At 54.0% G+C, this 17,776-nt stretch overlaps 1 protein-coding gene across 1 annotated transcript; it reads left to right on the top strand.

Moving 5' to 3' along the window:
- Window positions 1–2,903: 2,903 nt before the first annotated feature.
- On the top strand, window positions 2,904–12,127 carry LOC104153872 (HEPACAM family member 2-like). Its single transcript, XM_068956562.1, has 7 exons — window positions 2,904–3,016; window positions 3,129–3,222; window positions 3,857–4,186; window positions 5,635–5,904; window positions 6,288–6,347; window positions 7,692–7,743; window positions 9,688–12,127. The coding sequence occupies exons 2-7, from the start codon at window positions 3,129–3,131 to the stop codon at window positions 9,698–9,700; spliced, it is 819 nt and encodes a 272-aa protein (XP_068812663.1). The 5' UTR covers window positions 2,904–3,016; the 3' UTR covers window positions 9,701–12,127.
- The last annotated feature ends 5,649 nt before the right edge of the window (window positions 12,128–17,776 follow it).

Raw genomic sequence — 17,776 nt, 5'->3', positions numbered from 1 at the left:
CAAAAGCGGCAGCCAGGCAGGCCAGCTGTAAGGAAATGGATGCAGCGTGACACCAATTGCAACGTGATGGCAATAGAAATGTGAGTTAATCCTTCCATGACATCACATTTTTGTCCCAGATTCTTGGAAGCTCCCCAAACACCTTCCTCACACTCCACCCCACTGAATGCGTTGCAATTAAAAAAAAAAAAAGCTTCTTGAACATAAAGCCCAGGGAAGAGCTACCAGCTCTGAGATGCACCTCACCCCATCACCACCACCGAGCCTGGATATGCATAGGTTCATGCTTGTTCTGACGTGTCCTCATGGGTGACGGAGCAGGGCAGGTCTGAGAGCCAGCTAGTAATAAAAAGGGAAGAAGAGGGGTCAGTAGCACTGAGAACAGCCAGCGCTGGCCTACAGCTAGGGAGTGTCCATGGGAAGAAACCGTAGCTGGTTTTTCCTCTGGAGATCCAGCTGATATGAGGAGAGCTCCCATCTCCTCATCAGTGCAGCCACCAAGGCCTTGGGAGGAGACTGACAGGCCCCAGCCTTGACTGGTGTCAAACTTGTTGCATTTTTAAGGGTGGGTTTGGATCCGAAATAGACGCTGCAGTGGTGTCTGAACCTGCCTGCAACAGGAAGCTCTCCTGCAAGGGGAGTTCACAAACCAGTTTCGCTTGGCTTTATTTTTCATACATCCAGAGTTGGTTTCGTCAGACACTAAGTCACTGGGACACGCAAAGTACCACTTATGGTTTCACTGCGACAAAAAAGCCGTATCCAAGGTGCCCACCTTGTACCATTCGTCACTCCCCGCCTGAACTGTCAGGATAAGGGAAACGATATGGAGAAGGAAAAAATCCTTCCTTGTACTTCTACGTGATAAACTTCAGGTGGGAACAGCAGAAATCTCCGAATTGGGCTTTGTTGCCACAGAAGGAGCATGAGCATGTGACCGCAGTGTCAAGTCATGCATGGCTGAGAACGCATCATGGTGGTCTCCTTTGCCTGGAGGCCTACACTGTTGGAGGGCTGCATGCAGTACCGCCTTGGGCTGGAAGGCTGCTCTGGCAAATTATGAAAACACAATTCTTGGTGGCTGTTCCGTGCCCCTTTGCTTCTCCTAGCAGCACAAATCCACTGAAAAGGTCCTCAGGAGCCATGGAATATGTCAGTGAATGCATTTAATGACATCCCCCAGCACCTTTTTCACACGGCATTTGATTTGAGGATCTTTTTGCTGATTACAAAGAAGCTGGGGCTTAATGGAGCAGTGTGTTTTCTTCTGTTAAATATTGCCCTACATGTCATCTTCGATGTCAGAATAAGTCCTGGCATGACTGAGAAGGACTCGTGTACGGCCTCCAGGGTTTGCAGGGCTTAGTGTCACGCTTCTGCCTTAAGTACCGGACCCTGGAGGGGAATACACATCTAGGTTCAAAAATGGTCCAGCTTTTTGGTGGGCTGTCGCTCATGCAGATCACCTTCCCAACCTGGATAGCTTTTGGGACACCTTCCCGGAGCTGCCTTAGCAGGAGCACTCCTGCTTAACGACTGTGGCTTGAGGTGTAAGAAATGGGCCTCAGACACTGGCTAGCAGGCTGAGGGGAGGATGTGAAGGCCGGCAGACAGCGATGCCAGTGAGAACGTCCTATCTAAACAGATGGTGCTCCCATCTTGCACGTATACAGATGGTGCTCCCATCTTGCACGTATACAGATAGTGCTCCCATCTTGCACGTATAGGTGCACCCCGGGCTCTAGACCGAGATGTAAAAACCTCCAGAAATCCCTGGGGGGGAAGAAGCAGGCTTTACTGGTTCTCCCTTCCCTCCCAACTGGAAATATTAGAGCAGTTAACCTTCGGTGGTTGTCCCTGGCTCATCATAAGCTCCATCTGCTTTGAAGCGCTGCATTATAAACGCAGCTGGCACATAGAAAAAGCACAAGCGGTCAAGCAGCTATACTTAAAAACCAAACGTAAGAAAAGCTAGATTTCCCCACCATGACGAACAGAGTGGATGTGAGAGGGGGAAGCTCTCCTGCATGCTGAGGCACTGCATTTTTTGCAAGATGACCTAGCTGTGAGTCAAGCAGTGGGGTCAGCGGAGCAGCACAAGCCCTGCTGAGTTTTGCTGCTCCGGGAACGAGCCCTGGGCATCAGGTTAGGAGCAAAGAAGCCAGAAGCAAAGCCCCGGCTGCAAAACTGCGCGCTCCGCCCGGCAGCCTGCCCTGCCTCTCGTTACGGCTGGTTGCACGAGAAACGCCGCTCGGCGCTCAGCCGGCGCTTGCAGTCGCTCGTCCTGCAGCAACTCTTTCCGCCGGGGAGGGTCCTACTGCCTCTCCTCCCCGCCGGGGTGACGAGCAAGCCCAGCTGCGGGCGTTTCCCAGAGCGCCCAGCACGGCCGGGCGGCGCGGGGCGGCGCGGGGCAGGGCGCGAGCGGCTCCCCCCGCCGCCCGGCCGAGCCGAGCCGAGCCGAGCCGAGCCGAGCCGGGCCGGGCCGGGCCGAACGGAGCCGAGCCGAGCCGAGTCGGGCCGAGCCGGGCCGGGCCGAACGGAGCCGAGCCGAGTCGGGCCGAGCCGAGCCGAGCCGAACGGAGCCGAGCCGAGCCGAGCCGGGCCGGGCCGGGCCGAACGGAGCCGAGCCGAGCCGGGCCGAACGGAGCCGAGCCGAGTCGGGCCGAGCCGAGCCGAGCCGAGCCGGGCCGGGCCGAACGGAGCCGAGCCGAGTCGGGCCGGGCCGAGCCGAGCCGAACGGAGCCGAGCCGAGCCGAGCCGGGCCGGGCCGGGCCGGGCCGGGCCGAACGGAGCCGAGCCGAGCCGGGCCGAGCCGGGCCGGGCCGAACGGAGCCGAGCCGAGCCGAGCCGGGCCGGGCCGGGCCGAACGGAGCCGAGCGGAGCCGAGCCTCGGGGCCGGGCCGGGCCGAGCCGAGCCGAGCCTCGGTGCCGCCCCCGCCCGCTCCGCGCTGAGGCCGCTCCCGACCCGACCCGGCGCGGTTGGGGAAGGGCGCGCTGTGCCCGGCCCGGGCGCAAGGTGAGGCGGGGGCAGCGTGGGTGCGGGGTCCCTCCGCGGCGGCCACGGCGCCGGCGAGCCCGCGGCCTCGGGCCGTGCCCGCCGCTGACGCGCGTGTGCCCCTTCCCCGCAGATGCGCGCCTGCTGCCCGCTGCTGCTGCTGGCGCTGGCGTGGGGAGCCGGCGCGGCGGGAGCCGGCGCGGCGGGAGCCGCGAGCGCCATCACAGGCAAGTGGCGGGCGCGGGGGCGGCGCGGGGGCTTGTGCTGCTCGCAGACTTCTGCGCTCTCCAGGCCTGGCTTTCCCACCAGCCAAAGCTTTGGGGGGGGAGGGGCTTCTGGGTTTTCTTGGCTTTTATCCTATTTCCTTGGTACCGGCGCGATGCGTCGGTAGGGTGCTGATGCTTAGTGGAGGTGCCCCGACTTTTGGGTCCCTGATGCAGCGGGAGCTAGAAAAAAGGGGTTTTTTTCCAAGCTTTCTCCCTCTCTCTGCTTTAACGCCTCCTGGGAGCAGAGGGCTCTAGCAGGAGTACCCAGGAGCAGAAACCTGTGAGACTTTCAGATGCAAACGGTTAGGGCCGCGTAAATACGCGTGCAAGTCCGCTTTAAAGTTGAGCAGCCGAGTCTTTCAGGCCCAGGACGTGAAAGAGGCCCGTAGTCAACCGCTGAGGCCTTCTGCTTTCCATGTTGCTACTTAAAGCCGTGCCACAGTCCAGCTCATCACAGAAATAACTGAGGCCACGCCGCTCCTGTTTGTAGAGCCGCTGAGCCAGGGAGCGTTTCTGTGCTGATACGGTTAGAATAATATCAGTATTCTCCTAGTAATAGCAACCGACCTAAAATAACTTTTGGTTTATTTGCCAGCGCAAACACTTTCTCCTTGCTACTCTGCTGACCTCAAGCCAACGTCGGGGAGACTCGTCTCAGCGGTGGGCTGCACCGTGCTTTTGGCAGCGCCACCGCTGAACGCCAGTACAGTTGTGTGCTGGGAGTACGAAAATGGCCCTCACGAAGGAATCATCCTCAAGTATTATCTCAATAAGCCCGTAAACACCGCTCCTTCCTACCAAAACCGCACAAAGTTCAACGAAACGGATTTCTCTCTGCAAATGGTGCTGCAGCTGGGAGACAGCGGGAGGTACCGCTTTGCAACAGAGGCACAGCAAACGGACTGGTTCCAGCTGGAAGCCATCGGTGAGTGACCGTGACGATTTGGATCGCGGCTCCGTAATCCGGATGGTGCCTCCGTCACCTCATTTTTAGGTTAACTCTACCAAACTTGTATGCTATCAGTCACAGAAGGGGCAGAAATACCGCTCTGTGAGTGTTTAGCCTCTGCCCGTGAGCCGGGGCAGTTCAGCCAGCCGGGGCGTAATGGGGAATTTCTCCACTTCTGGTGGAGCGTTTCACTCCAGGCAGGACGGAGCCTGTGGACATTTCTGTTGAGTTGCTTCACTCTTCTGTGCCGGTTGGAATTAGCTTTAAAAGCAGAGTGTTTTTTTTTTTCCCCCCCTGCTTCTTTGATTTAAGAATAACCAATTCAAACTGTATATAGTTAATTGGCTCCTCTCCGTTCCCTGAGCCCCACGCTCCTGGCTTTTGCCTTGAAATGTGATATTGCCAGGACAGTCTGCTGAAAAGGTACTAGTGCTGCACTCCCAGGCCGGTAGAGGCCTGGCCTGTGACTCAGTTTTTATCTGCTAGCACTTTTGAAAAGCTATTAGTGGGTGGGTAACTTCCCTGTGCTGTGTGAATAACAGCATATTGTACCAGCAGATCTAGGTGGAGCAAAGTGGAGTCCCTGGAAGAGTAATTGTCACTTTTTTTTGTATTGGATGCTCCAAGGCAAGGCCTTTAAGCCACTGAAATTTAAACTTTAAGCCACCTAACTTAAACTGCAGTGTGGTACAGCACCAGTGAATGAAGGGAGCTGTATGCAGGCACCAGCAAAGAGCTGCTATGTTTAGAGGCTTTCTTTGGGTCCTGTGGGCTGGGCAGACATTGGATAAGACTGAAGGGACAGTGAAACATCGTCTTCCTCTCTGCCCTCAGTTTTTACAGTAGTCAAGCAGACCTTGGAGTAGGGAACGGGGTGCTGGAAGTGCAAGCGAACTCTGATCTGGATTCACTTTCAGACAGAATCACAAATACCCCTCTCTCTGTTTCTCTCTCAAGTCTGCTCGTGCTTCCCACTGAACAGAAATCCTCCCTGAGCGAGTCCTCTCCTAGCGTGTGAGCTGCCTCACAGGCACGGGCGCCCAAGCTGGCGCACGGTGAGGGGAAATTGTTGGGATGCCGAGTGCAAAGAAGGGGAAGTTTTGCCTGCGTGCTGGCATCTCACCGGGCGAGGTGCATGGGAGTTGTTGGATATGCTGCTGGGTCTGTAGTTCGTGGAAACGTACTCGAGCTGACTGGAGCTGATGCAGATGCATAGAACGGAGTTCATGGAAATGCTTGGGCCTGTGCCGAGCCCCAGGCTCTGTTTGAAGTTAGGGGCGTTCAGATCAGATGGTTAGAAGCAGCTCCAGGCTTGCAAGCTGTACGAAGCACTCGTTTGAATTGCTGGGTAGGAAGGCGCCCTAGTTCTGGCCTCGAGGAACTGAACAGTTGTTGAATGCTGACAATTGTCCCATGTCTCCCAGAACCACTGCCTGCGCCGGAAATCGTGGGCAACTCCTCTGTGAAAGCAGGAGGCAACGCTAAACTGGTCTGCAGCATCCCAGAAGGGAAGGCAGACTCCTACTGGTGGAAGAAGAACGGAGAGCTGCTGCTTGGGAGTGACCATTTGCAGTTCATTCAAAACAACACGTTGCTCATCACCGAAGCGACAATGAATGACAGCGGCTACTACACTTGTGTGGTCCGCAACGAAGTCAGCCAGAATGAAACCTCCTTCCTGCTTCGTGTTCTGAGTGAGTGGGTGTTTCCTCCTGGTGCCTGGGAAGGGAGACCCGGGAAACTAGCCCGTGACAAAAAAGAGCCCTCCAGCCCAGTTCTGTGAGGCCGCCTCAAGTCTAAAGCATCCCCCAAAAACCAAAGGTCACCTCTTGCGTTTCATAGCTTTCCCCTCTGCAAGTCCCCAGTGACTGCCTAGCCCCAAACACACCCCTCCGCTCCCAGCATTAGCTGAAAGGAACAGTGGGAATAGCGGGGCTTGGAGGGGCGCGTACCCTCTGTGTTCCTCGCATCGCCTTGCACTGCGTGCAGCTGCCTAGGGGCAGGTTTTTGCTTGAAGGGTGTGGGTGGGAAGTAAATTCAATCTGGCTACAAAGACTGTGAATCGTCTCTGTCATAGATGCTGCAAACATGATCTTTCCTGTGATCATGGCGTGCGTTGTCGTTGGCTCTCTAATAGGTGAGTGTTGCGATTCACTCTTGACCACGTTTTTTTGGCTTACTGTGTTATCACTGGTGGGTACTACAGCAGATACTGCAAGCAAGAAGGGATGGGGTGAGTGAAGGGGGAGTGGGGGTGTCTGTGCTGACTGATGTGATTGATGCATGGTGGCTGCGCACCTGGGTTTCCCCACCTGGGCACCCTGCAGGGAGGTGGCTGGTGCTCTGTCCCTGCCGTCGTTTGAAGGAGGACGTCCCCAGCCAGAGCAGGTTAAGCCGGGCTAAGGTCTGCATGGGAAGGAACGGCTCTCACTCTCTGTGCTTCAGGCCCTGCCGGGTGGTGGGTCTGGGTGGGTCCCTGTATTGGGACTACTGCAGCAAGATGTAGCTTTTCTAGTAAAAATCTTCCTGTGCCCCCTGATTTTTCTCTGGAAACAAATAATTTTGTTCCCATGGTTTCAGGCCCTCCATTTCCTTCCTTTGCCTCCCTGCTCCAGGCCTGGGAGGGGAGGTTGTCATGAGAAACTCTCCTGTATGTCCAGGAAAGGCATGATATTATATTTTACCTTCCTAATCTGGGCAAAACTCCCCCTGAAGTTCTGTGGACCCTGACTGGCTGATGGATGCCCCACGTCCCTTCTAGGGTGAAAGCAGTTTAGGCCCCCCAATGTGGTCAGCTGTTCCCTTTTGCCCACAGAAGGGAAACGTGCTTCCTGACTCAGTGGGCTTGGTTTTCTTCCTTTTTTGGAGCGGGAGAACGCTTTTTCCGGCCTATCTCCAGTCCTTGGCAAAGTGGGGATTATAATTCTCAGATTGCCAACCGCAAACTTGAAAAAAAATGAAATGCACGAGTCAGGACCTGAGAAAAGAATCCTCTGGTTTAAACCAGAAGTAGGAAGTGTTCTGTAGCTGATTTGTATTTAGTTTTTACTGTTGGATTAAATTTTCAGCATTGTGCAGGTGCTGGGAAAGCTGACCTGAGTGCTTCTGCTCTCATCTTCCCCCATGACCCTCCCCTCACACCTGCTCACGCATGGCCAAAATTGGTGTCTGGCTCTGTTGCCTGGCCTCTGGCTGGGGTGGATGCCAGCTCAAGGCTGAGGCCAAGCAGACTTCTGCAGGTCTCTGGAGATGAGCTCCGGGTTCCTCAGGACCAAACAGTTGAACGTCAGCCAGCTGCCTGCAGGCAGTGACCCTGTGTCAGGGAGTGTTGACAGTCACTCCTCAGCTCCCTGCTTGAAGTTTTCTGGCTGAGTGTTGCTACGCAAGAGGAAGAGGCGACTGCTGCTTCTTCCTTTGGGAAGTGGTGTCTGACAACCATCTCTGGAGTCTTTAATGGAGCCAACCAGTGGTTTGTTCGCAGGTGTTTTCGTCTGGTGTAAGAGGAGGGGCTGCCTTCGTCACTGTGACCGTAGGTAAGATGCCTTGAGCCCCTTTCTGCCCTGCCTGGTACTTGGGGGTGGCCCTGCTCCTCCATTCCTAGCTACAAGCCAAAACCCTCCTTGGCAATAACTGAGTAATCTTGACAAGCTGAAGGTCATGGGGTCCTTGGCTAACCTGTGTCCGTCGCCACAGATCCACAAAACTCTGTGAGGAAGCAGCCGGATGGATGCAGTTAGATGCAGACGCTGCTGGGGGGACAGGCCCTTGCACAGACAGAGGAGGGGAGCCTGTTCTCTCGCTTTTCATGTAGTGTAAAACCTCTCAGCCCTTCCATTTCGCTAAACATGTCCCTTGTGCAGAGATCTCTGTGCCGACAGACCTTACAGCTGGGCAATACAGGGTTGCTCTCCCCACTTCATAAGTGGGGCGCTGGGGCACCGAAGGACAAGGTGGTGGTCTCTGGCCGTGCAGAAGGCTGGTGGCAGTAAGAGTTGAGAGCACTCATGTCTCCTGAGTCTCCAGCAGCCCTTTCAGCCAAGGTGAGCTCCAGGCTGACTGCAGGCACTGTGTGTGGCCAGCCAGGTTCCCAGGTTCAGCTATAATTCAGGGGCTCAGAGGGTTTGCTGTTCCTAAACACTTCCGCTGTCCAATCCCTACTAAGATTTGATCTGGAAATAGGAATCCTGACAGAATCCCTAGGAAAGGGTGAGATAGCGGGTCTAATTTTCCCTTGCCTGAGGCCTGATACTGCTGTTTAGCTCAGGCAAAGCAGGCGCTGGGCAGCCCCAGAGCAGTGGTGCTGTGCAGACTCTCCAGGCACAGTGGAGAGCGACCGCAGAATACAAGGCGGCGGGAAGTCTCAAGGTTCCTTTAGTCCCATCATCTATTCTTCCTCTTCTGGCTGTTACTTTCACACCGGCTTTTTTATTCCCATTATGTCCTTAGCTCCTGTCTCAATTTCTTCCATTGCAAAAGCAGCCAAGAACTTGTGCTATGTTCTTTAGGAGAGCAGAATCTTGCCCAGAGAGGAAATGTTCACCTTCTCCAAAGTACACCTGTGGCTGAGATAGGGCCAAACTCTGGCTTCCAGTAACGCTTTCTAGCTGCAGCAGCCTCCAGGGTGAGGTAGATGCTCTCTGAAACGTGCTCTTTAATATTTTTGTAAATCTTCAAAGTGCATCAGAAGTTTTCAGGAAGTGAGTGCTTCTTGAAATCTTCTAGGAACTAGCTCATTTTTCAGGCACATGTGACCTGCACAAGATGTGCAACACTTGAAGTTTGTTAATTGAAGCCTCCTGGAGGGTGAGGAAAGGGATACAATCTTGGGAAACCTCATTGCATGTTGAGGTCAGTCAGAAATAGCAGAGTTCTTGGTTGTCTTGTACAGCCAAATCCTATATAACTCACCCCTGAGAAAGTTGGCCTAGATTATTCCTAAAATCCCTGCTGCTTCAGATCACACTTCGCCTTGGAAATGCTGAGGAGGGGTTCCTCTGGCCGTGTCCCAAGAATCAGGGCCCTTGGAGTTTGCATGCCATTCACATCTCCATTGCTCCCCACAAAATGCACAGTGCTTCCCAAGGCTCAGCGCAGACCTCCGTGCAGGCTTGGCCAGGTTTCCCACGTGGAATCCAGGCACGTTGGCCCAAGGAGAGCTGCAAGTGGAGGTCCTGTTCATGAGCTGCAGCTTCTGCCCTTGGCTGTTTAGTCCTTTTCTCTGAGGCTGAGCGGGAGGCTGAGTAGAGCAGAAGTCCGGGTGGGAAGCAGAAGTACCAGTGTGGTAGCACTCCATGCTATCACAAGAAAGCCTATGATATCCTGTCAGACTGGAGCAGAGCAGCATCTTCGTGAGGCCTCAGAGGGAGTCTACCAGGCAGAGTGTTGCCTGTGAGTGACGGGTGGTGTGTCCACATACCAGGGGGTGGAAGTGGAACCTGGCTTAGTACTCTCTGGAAACCTCTCCTCTCTCATTGCAGGTGGAGGGCCTGAGTGACTGCACCTTGCTCCCTTCCTCTCACGTAGGTGATGAATGCTGCCCGGGGAGCACTGGACACCTGTCATCGTGCACAGTGGTTTGATGCTGTCCCAGCCTCTTCTGGCCTCGCTTATTAATTGTTCAAGCTGCTAAAACCCACAGATATTTGCAGGGCTTGTTTTACAAACAACACTGGCTAGGACTCCATCTGCATTGTCCTGTCCTTCCCAATGCTCCTTGCACATCTTTGGGGGAGAGGTAGGCGTGGCCTTCTCTGGAGTACTGTCTGCTGCTTTGCTCCTGGCCTCCTTACCTTTCATGGCTTTCTCCAAAGGCTGTGGGGGCACTTGGAGAAGGGCTGATGGTTGTGGATAGAGCTACTATCCTGGCTGGACAAATGCACAGGCCTGGAGGCTGCTGGGGAGTGGCCGCAGGTGCTCTGCTGCTCCCCGATGAGAGACTCGATGGAACTTGAACTCCTTCACGGTGGCCTCAATGCCTCCTGGTGTGCTGCTGTTTTTGGGCACTTGGGGACTTGCTGGGATGTTTCAGAGGCTGAGGCTATGGGGCTTCCATTGTGTTTGGCCCTTGGAGGGAGGAGAAAAGATTTTGCTGTCACATGCACTAGGGAGTTCAGGAGATGAGCGGAGCTGGTGGAAGTCTACAGGGGATAGAGGGGTGGCATGTTAATAGATAGGACCTGCAATGTAGTTTTGTTTTGAAAATCAAACCCTAAAGAAGTTCCCACAACCAGCTGCTTTAGAGCTGCAGTGCAGCCTGACATATGCATGGGAGACATGGGTATGTTCCCCAACTGGTCTCCCCTGTTCCCTCAGCCTTGGACTCAGGAAGGGTCTGAGGATGTGCCCTCCTCTTCTGAGGGTTAGCGCGTGGGTTGTACTTGTGACAGTGCAAGCTTGTTCCTCCCTTTTGCTGCTCCTGCAGGAGATGATGGTTGTGATCTGATTTGATATGACCAGGGACAGTCCTTCTTTCCAGCCCCAAATTCCTGCCCATGCTCCTTCTGTGGAGCTCAAGAACGACTGTTATGACTGAAACTATGTAGTTGGGGGCACAGCCTTTCTCTCTCAGCACTGACATCTTCACCCTGGAGAAAACTGGATGCAAGGTGCCTTTCTGAATGTCAAGCTGGGGAGTTTGTACCCATCTTACGTTCTGACAAGGAGTCTCCCCCAGCCCAGCACCCTCTCTGAGCTGGTCCCCAGGCCCTCGATGGGGTCAGCCATTCTCAGTACTCTAGTCTAGCTACCAGACGATCACTTCTCTCCTAGAGTGGGGCAGCTGATGGTTTGGGGACCTCTTGCCTGAGGGCTCGAATCCACAGCCTGTTGGCCGGCCGGCAAAAGGGAAACAGGTCCCTCCAAAGTGGCTCTGCCCTGGGGTCACTGGACCAGCCTGATGTTCCTGTGTGCAGTTTCTCTAGCTCCTTCAGAGATACGGTTCAGCTCCATATAGCCAGAGGAAGAGAGCTTCCCCAGCAGAGAAATACCTCAGTATCGCTCCCAGCAGGGAAAGCAGAGGTGTCCTGGCCTTGTCGCATTCACTGGCTGCAAGGAAGGAGACAGGAGTTTTGAGCTGTGCTTTCTTTGTTTTGTTTATGTACGTGGTTTTTTGTCTCCTGGTTGTTGTGATTGGATTTTGAAAGTAATTTCTGAATATTTAGTGTTGTCCAGGAAAAACACTAAAGCAGTCAGCAAATGGAGAGAGATGAGGGTTGATTTTCCTGTGGTTTGTGTCTGGCTTGTAGACATAACTCGCTTCTGCAGAAAAGGGTGTTCCTAGCGAGCTGGGAGCTCCGGGCTTCACTCTCTCCTCAGAATCATGCCTTCTCTTTGGAGAAGACTTGACTTGTTGACTATTCCTAGGAAAATCCTTTGAAATGTAAGTTAAAGCTGACATGCACAAGAACAAAATTTCTGTGAAGCTGGTTTGAAGAAAAAAAAAAAAGGTTTGGAAATTATTTGGTTGGTTGGTTGTTTCTGAAGAGTTCTGGTTGCTTTTGTGCTTTTTGCTCTGGGGAGAGTAAACTTAACTCATGACTTGACTTTTTTGGGCTCTGCCTGCTTTGACACTACTCCAATGCACTAGCCTGAAAAAGGACGTAGCTGAGTCCTGTGTGCATCAGCCCCAGGGAAATAAGTGTATGAAAGGGGCTGGCAAGAAAGGGCCATCTCTCGGCTTGGAATTATGTTACAATTAAATTAAAGGGAGCAAAGCAGGTTGCATGGATTAAACCAAATTTGGTTTTAAGCTGTAATACGTACGGATTGTTCCCTGTTTCACTTGCAGTTACAGAACAAATGCAGCCAAATGTTGGACAAAATATATTTTTTTAACTTTTCTGAGAGTTGTCTGTAAATCATTTTGGAGAAGTTGTTTTTTAATAGTCTTTTACTGCTAATAAAAGTGCATAGAAGTTATCCCAGTGTATATTGTTGTGATCTTCAGATATGGGAAATAAACCACCCTCTAGTATCTAAAGGCTACAGAAACTGCAGCAAGCTGGGGACATGCACGTGAGAGGAGGGACAGCCATAGCATCAGGTAGGGTATGGTTGATTATAAACTGCATATTTCTTTTCTCTCTGTCTTTAGCTTTGAAAAGGCCTGATTTGTTTCTGCGTAGCCTGCACAAGAAAAATGATGTGACAGAGGTGCAGAGATACATAAGGAATGGTAGTCCTGAGCTTAGCAGTTTGTGTGTATTCGTTTTGCTTTGCTCCCCGTCGCAGGGAGCCAGGGTGCCTGCGCAGGCTCCAGGATGAAACGGTGGGTTGCAGCTCGTGGCAGACTTGGGAGAGGGTGGCATGCAGTCGCCTGTCCGAACGGAGCTGCTTCCCACTGCAGCGTGCCCGGCGGGTTGTTTGCTGCCTATGCTGTTCTGCGGGGTCAGGCTGTGTGCATCCCCTCCCTTGTTTGGGCAGCCTCCGTCCTGCTGTGGAGGGACTGGAGTCTGGGAACTGATCTGTGGTTAGAAAATAACCTTGCTCCAAGTGTGGATGAGGATATTTTTAACCTGTATCAGTTCCCTGAGTCACTGCGCCCTGGCAGACATCAGATGCGTGGCACAGCCCTTAGGACAGCGCGGGTGTGGAGTTATCTAACACACGCGCCCCGCTCGACACGGGGCGCACAAGACGGCGTGAACGAGGAGAGCGAAGGTGTTTCTTCGTTCCTGTTTCACTGATGCTCCGTCAGGACTGTTGTCCTGCTGCCTGTTTTGCTCTGTGGGTTGAAGAGACTGTTCTGTCTGCTTTTGCTCATCACAGCGGCATGCATCGGTGCTCCTCTGGACTTCCCGTAGCGGAACAAAGTGCTTTCCGCAGGTTCCTCTTTCCTAGCTATCCATCCTTCTTGCAGAGATCACCAGGAAACAGAAACAACTGCGTCGGGAAGCGATGGCGCATGGTTTTTCTGCGGAGCATCCATCACCTTCGCCCGAGAGATGTGATGAGGCTGAGCACAGGCTGCACAAGCCCAGGAGCACTACAGACATCCCATGCCATCCTTGCCAGCGTTGGGAAAAGTGCCGGAATGGCGTTTCCTCGCTGCACTTCTTTCTTTCGCCACTAAACGTCGCCCTGCTCCCCCAGGACAGCGGGTCCTCTCCCTCTCCGGCCGGTGGGAGAGCCATGTTAGCCACTACTATTTTACTTTTTGCTGCCTAAGAGGCAAAACATACAGACGTCATGCACAGCCTACAAATGTTGTGCGCTTCCTCTTTGCACCATTTAAAAGGCGTTATGCATCCCCTGCAATCACCAGGGGATTATTACCAGCAATTAGGTATTAAAAGGTTTGTGAGCGTTTTGGGAATTACTAGGAATTCGGTGGGAAAAGCCACCTCCCCTCCCCTCCACCCCCTCCCTTCGCGCCTCCGCATTTCTGGGCTGAACGTGCCACTTTGCAAGGCAAATCCTCAGCCAGTATGTGTAGCAACAAGGCAGGGACGTACTTTTATAAAAGCACAATGTTGCGGAGGCAATTTGTGCTACAGAAATGTGCTTTATTTTATCTTTGCAGCTGCTGTCTCCTTTCTGCTGAGAAAGCAATAACAATGAGAAGTCCAAGTCATGGAAAAGACAGCAGAAACCTCCAGCCGTGATCCCTGAGATGCAAAGTCCTGGGAGATCTCTCTAAGGCTTTCTCTGTAAAAGCTGCAAGGTCAACACTCCTCTATAAAAGGACAAGTACTGAGTCCTGCAAATTTCTACTCAAATCTCGGTGGTTTGAAACCCTCAGCCTGCCATGAGCCATTGTCTTGTCTGGCTGGCCCTCCAGGGTGGGCTGAAATCCCACCTGGCCAAGGGTGTCCCTCACTCTCCAGGCATGCTAGAGGGAGCTGGGACCACAACATGGGTCCAGGGGGTGCAGCTGGGAGCCAGGACCTCCACACACAGCTGAGACCTGCCTCTTCCAGGGGGTGCGGCTGGGAGCCAGGACCTCCATGCACAGCTGAGATATGCCTCTTCCAGGGGGTGCAGCTGGGAGCTGAGACCACCACACAGAGCTGAGACCTGCCTCTTCCAGTGGGTGCAGCTGGAGGAGGGAATCCAGCTCCTTTGTATTGCCTAGCCTGGGTGCAGGGAGTTTTCCAAGAAACTTATTTTTTTCCCATTAAAATGAACTCAGGGACTGAAGGGAGAGAGACAGGCATGCTGGAGGGGTGCTGCAGGTTGCTCTTGGCTTGTCGTCTGCTGCTGGCATGTGTGTGTGTGTGTGTGTGTGTGTGTGTGTCTCGCCAGCCCTGTAGTCTCCTACCTTGGCTGTGCTTATTCCAGCAAGGAGTTAACACGCGTGCCTGGGACAAGGCACCAGGCCCAAAGGCCAGCACTGAGGTCCGCGTGAGGCTTGCCTCATTCCTGCCCCCCACCCTCGTCCATCAGCCTGGACAGTCCCGTGGGAGATCCCAGCTGCATCCTGTGCCTGGTGTTTTCATTCCCTTCCTCTTGCAGGGCACTGGGTCATCCTGGGCATAGAAAATACCTTTCCTGTGCTTCCACGGGGGACTGTGTGCTTTGTGTTAGCCTTACTATTTTTTTTCATCTGTCAGCCAGCTTCTTTTTTATCTGCTACAGCTTCCCGGAGTCACCTTCTCTGTAAAGTGCTCCTGTGGATATATGGAGAAGTCAATGCGCCAACCAGACCTGGGCACAGCACTCGCCCCTCCATGGCTCCGGTTATCCTAGTGCTGAGTTGTAGCATTTCAACCTTTTACCACATAACTAGAAGGAAAATTCTGCTTTTTTCCTTGCATGTTCCTTACTGGCTGCATTGCTACAGGACGATTAAATTATTCTTTATTTTTTCCGCACAGATGCTGATCTACCTCTCACCAGCGTGCCAGAAAAAACAATGGGCATTAAATCCAGGTAATGCCTCTCTCCGCATTGACCTCAGCCTGGAGGCCGAAATAACTGTGCTAGAGGGTAGTTAGGAACCAGCCACCTTGTTGGCACCAAGCAGCGCAGCGCGAAGGTGAGTCTAAACCTCACTGCTCAGCCTAACCCTGACCCCAGCTGAAGTGCAGCCCGGTGAAGGAGCCCTGAGCACTATTGCACTCCGTAAGCATGCTTTAAAGTGTACAACTCATACGGCGGCTGTTTTCTGGGCTGGGTTGTTAACTCTATTGCACAGAGGTTTTATATATGCGCACATCTGAGGAAAGCAGCAGTAGATGTCGGCAGCGTCCGCTGCAGGAAGGAAGGACGCCCTCCTCCCCAGAAAGATGTTGTCCGCTCTGCAAAAGTCAGCGCGCTGCAAGCTGGGAGAGGGGAGAAGTTGGTAGATGTTGCAAAATCCCTCGCAGTTTATGCCTCGCGCTGTAGACCCTGGCGTTCGTTTCCTCAGCATCGGCGCGCGCTGACCGTTTAACGAAGTAAAAGCACTTGCTAACGCTGAGGCCTTGCCCTGCATCGTCTACGGCTGGGAAAGGTGAGCCTGCGCGTTCGCTAGGGCTCGGCTTCATAGCAGGCCGTGCTTCGGAGCGGCTTTGGCCGTCTGAGAGGCTCTTCTCAGACCGTGCAGTGCAAGAGCCGGAGCTTGCCTGTGTCCTGGGCTCCTCTCCCACTCTGAGTCTCTGCCCAGGGGCTCATGACACCATGGAGCTGCCCAGCTCCGACCGGAAACTTTTATAAGGTCTCGCTGGGAAGCGGCTGTACCTCTCTGATTGTTTGCAGCCGTGCTTTTTTGCTAGCCCTGCAGGTGGAAAGTCTTAGCTGTTTTGCACCTCTGATGAGGCCCCAGTTTCTCTCCTCTTGGTCTCTGCAACTCCTGCCCCTGCAGCGTGCTCACGTGCCTGTACCTGGCTCGTTTGCTAGCCCACGGCAGCGCGCTCGCATCCGGCACGGCCGCTCGCGCTGCTCGGGTCTGGTTTCCCTTGGAACCTTGCAGAGCCCTGCGTCCTTTCGCTGGCGCGACGAAGCTGGTCGCTGTGGCTCTGCGTGGGGGTTTTCTTGGCTGAAGCCTGTGGTACAGAGGTGGTTTACCTCTCAGCCACCGCTCAGTACGGATGTGAAACTTAGCCTTGAGGTAAGTTTTAAACGGACCGATGCAGATAAGCAACCAATGTGATTTTGCCGTTTGTTAGGTATGGACCTCTCAGATCGTTGTCAAAGACATCACTGCTCAAGTAGTTTAAGCGGGAGAGGTCCCGGGTGCTTCCAGGTACTGCTGGCTCATCACCCATTGCAGAGGCAGGAAAATATTTACAAGGCTGGCGGGGCCGGGAGGCTGCTTTTGCCCTTGTACGTATTAACTGAGTACAACTCCGCAGGCTGAAAAGCTCTGAAGTCCTGTTCCTCTCAAGTGCCACAAGGCCATTTGTCGGTGGCCTTGATCCCGGGACTGAGCTTCTGCCTTGAACGGGGCACCCGGAGGAGAGCAGGCAGCTTGTGCTCTGGCCTGGGTGGGCTGTTCGGCTTTCCCTGCCCTGGGGACGTGTTTTCCCTTGGGAAGTGCATGCGTTTGCTGCAGTCCAGGGCACTGGTTTTCATCTCAAACACTTCCATTGCGCCTCTCGATCTGCATCCTAAACAAGCCATGCCTTACTGGCGTTTCATTTGCAACCAGTGCATTACGCTGGTGGAGCAGCTCATGCGGGACTTTATCGTATAGATTTGTGCAGGTCTACGGCTGCTTCTAGCCGCAGCTGTGACTCTGACGGAGCGGCTTGCTGAGGCCTAAACGCCATCCAGGGGCCAGCCCTAGCCTCTGTGAGCCTGGTGGGGGCTTTGCTGTTTGGGCGTTTAGTCAATCTGCTCTGGTGTGTGCTAAGCTCTGGCTCTTCTGGTCCATCTCCGGTGATGTGTGAGGGTCCTGGGCTATGCGTGGAAGTGGGGAGGAATTGGCGGGGGGGAGGTTTCCTTGGTGTTTGGCTCAAGGTGTTGGGGTCCTGAGGACACTAACTGGCCTCTGTTGCCCTGAACAGCTTCCTGTGGGGCCCCCACCCCAGGCACCCACGGGCTCAGGAGCCCCGTTTCAGCTCCTGGTCTGAGCTATGCCATAGGAGCGCCCCGGCTATACGATTCCCTGCACCCTAAATGCAACTGGCGGCCAGAGCCGTTCCTTCCCCCAGTGAGGGGGGGACGCCGGGTCCAGCCTGGTGCATGTCTGTGGGGCCAGGGCATGCCCGCAGTGCGGCGGCGGTGGTGGCTGTAGTCACGAGTCACGTTTAGTGAGCTGGCCGCAGTTGTGCGTGCGTGTCGATCTTCTCTGCTGCGGCCACGAGATTTCGACGGGGGGGAGACGGAGACTCTTCCCTGGCTTTGTTCTAGGCTCTACAGCCCCCGCGTTGCTCAGTGGCTGAGAAAAAGCAGGTCTGACACGTGACTAGCCCTGGTGAAAGCTGGTCAAGCTGGCCACGGCAGGAACCAGCCCCGGAGCGGGGCGTAAATCCAGGTGGTGAACGGGATTGCGCTCTCTTTCGCGTTGCGAAGCAGGATGGGGACACAAATGGAAGTACCCAAAGAAAACATGTTTATTAGAGCAGCTGTAACAGAGAGAGGAAAAGAGCAGTATAAGGTTATTTCTCAGGTTTTTGTAGACAAACGCTTTTCACAGTGGACCTC

This window comes from Struthio camelus, chromosome 11 (assembly GCF_040807025.1).
Source record: "Struthio camelus isolate bStrCam1 chromosome 11, bStrCam1.hap1, whole genome shotgun sequence".
In the NCBI taxonomy this organism is placed as follows: domain Eukaryota; kingdom Metazoa; phylum Chordata; class Aves; order Struthioniformes; family Struthionidae; genus Struthio; species Struthio camelus.
This window is presented reverse-complemented; position numbering and strand designations above follow the sequence as displayed.

Excerpts from the sequence above, each read along its gene's own strand:
- LOC104153872 (XM_068956562.1), top strand. The coding sequence starts at position 3,129 with ATGCGCGCCTGCTGCCCGCTGCTGCTGCTGGCGCTGGCGTGGGGAGCC. Across the intron at positions 4,187-5,634 it reads GTTCCAGCTGGAAGCCATCG|AACCACTGCCTGCGCCGGAA; the intron begins GTGAGTGACCGT and ends CATGTCTCCCAG. Across the intron at positions 5,905-6,287 it reads CTTCCTGCTTCGTGTTCTGA|ATGCTGCAAACATGATCTTT; the intron begins GTGAGTGGGTGT and ends TCTCTGTCATAG.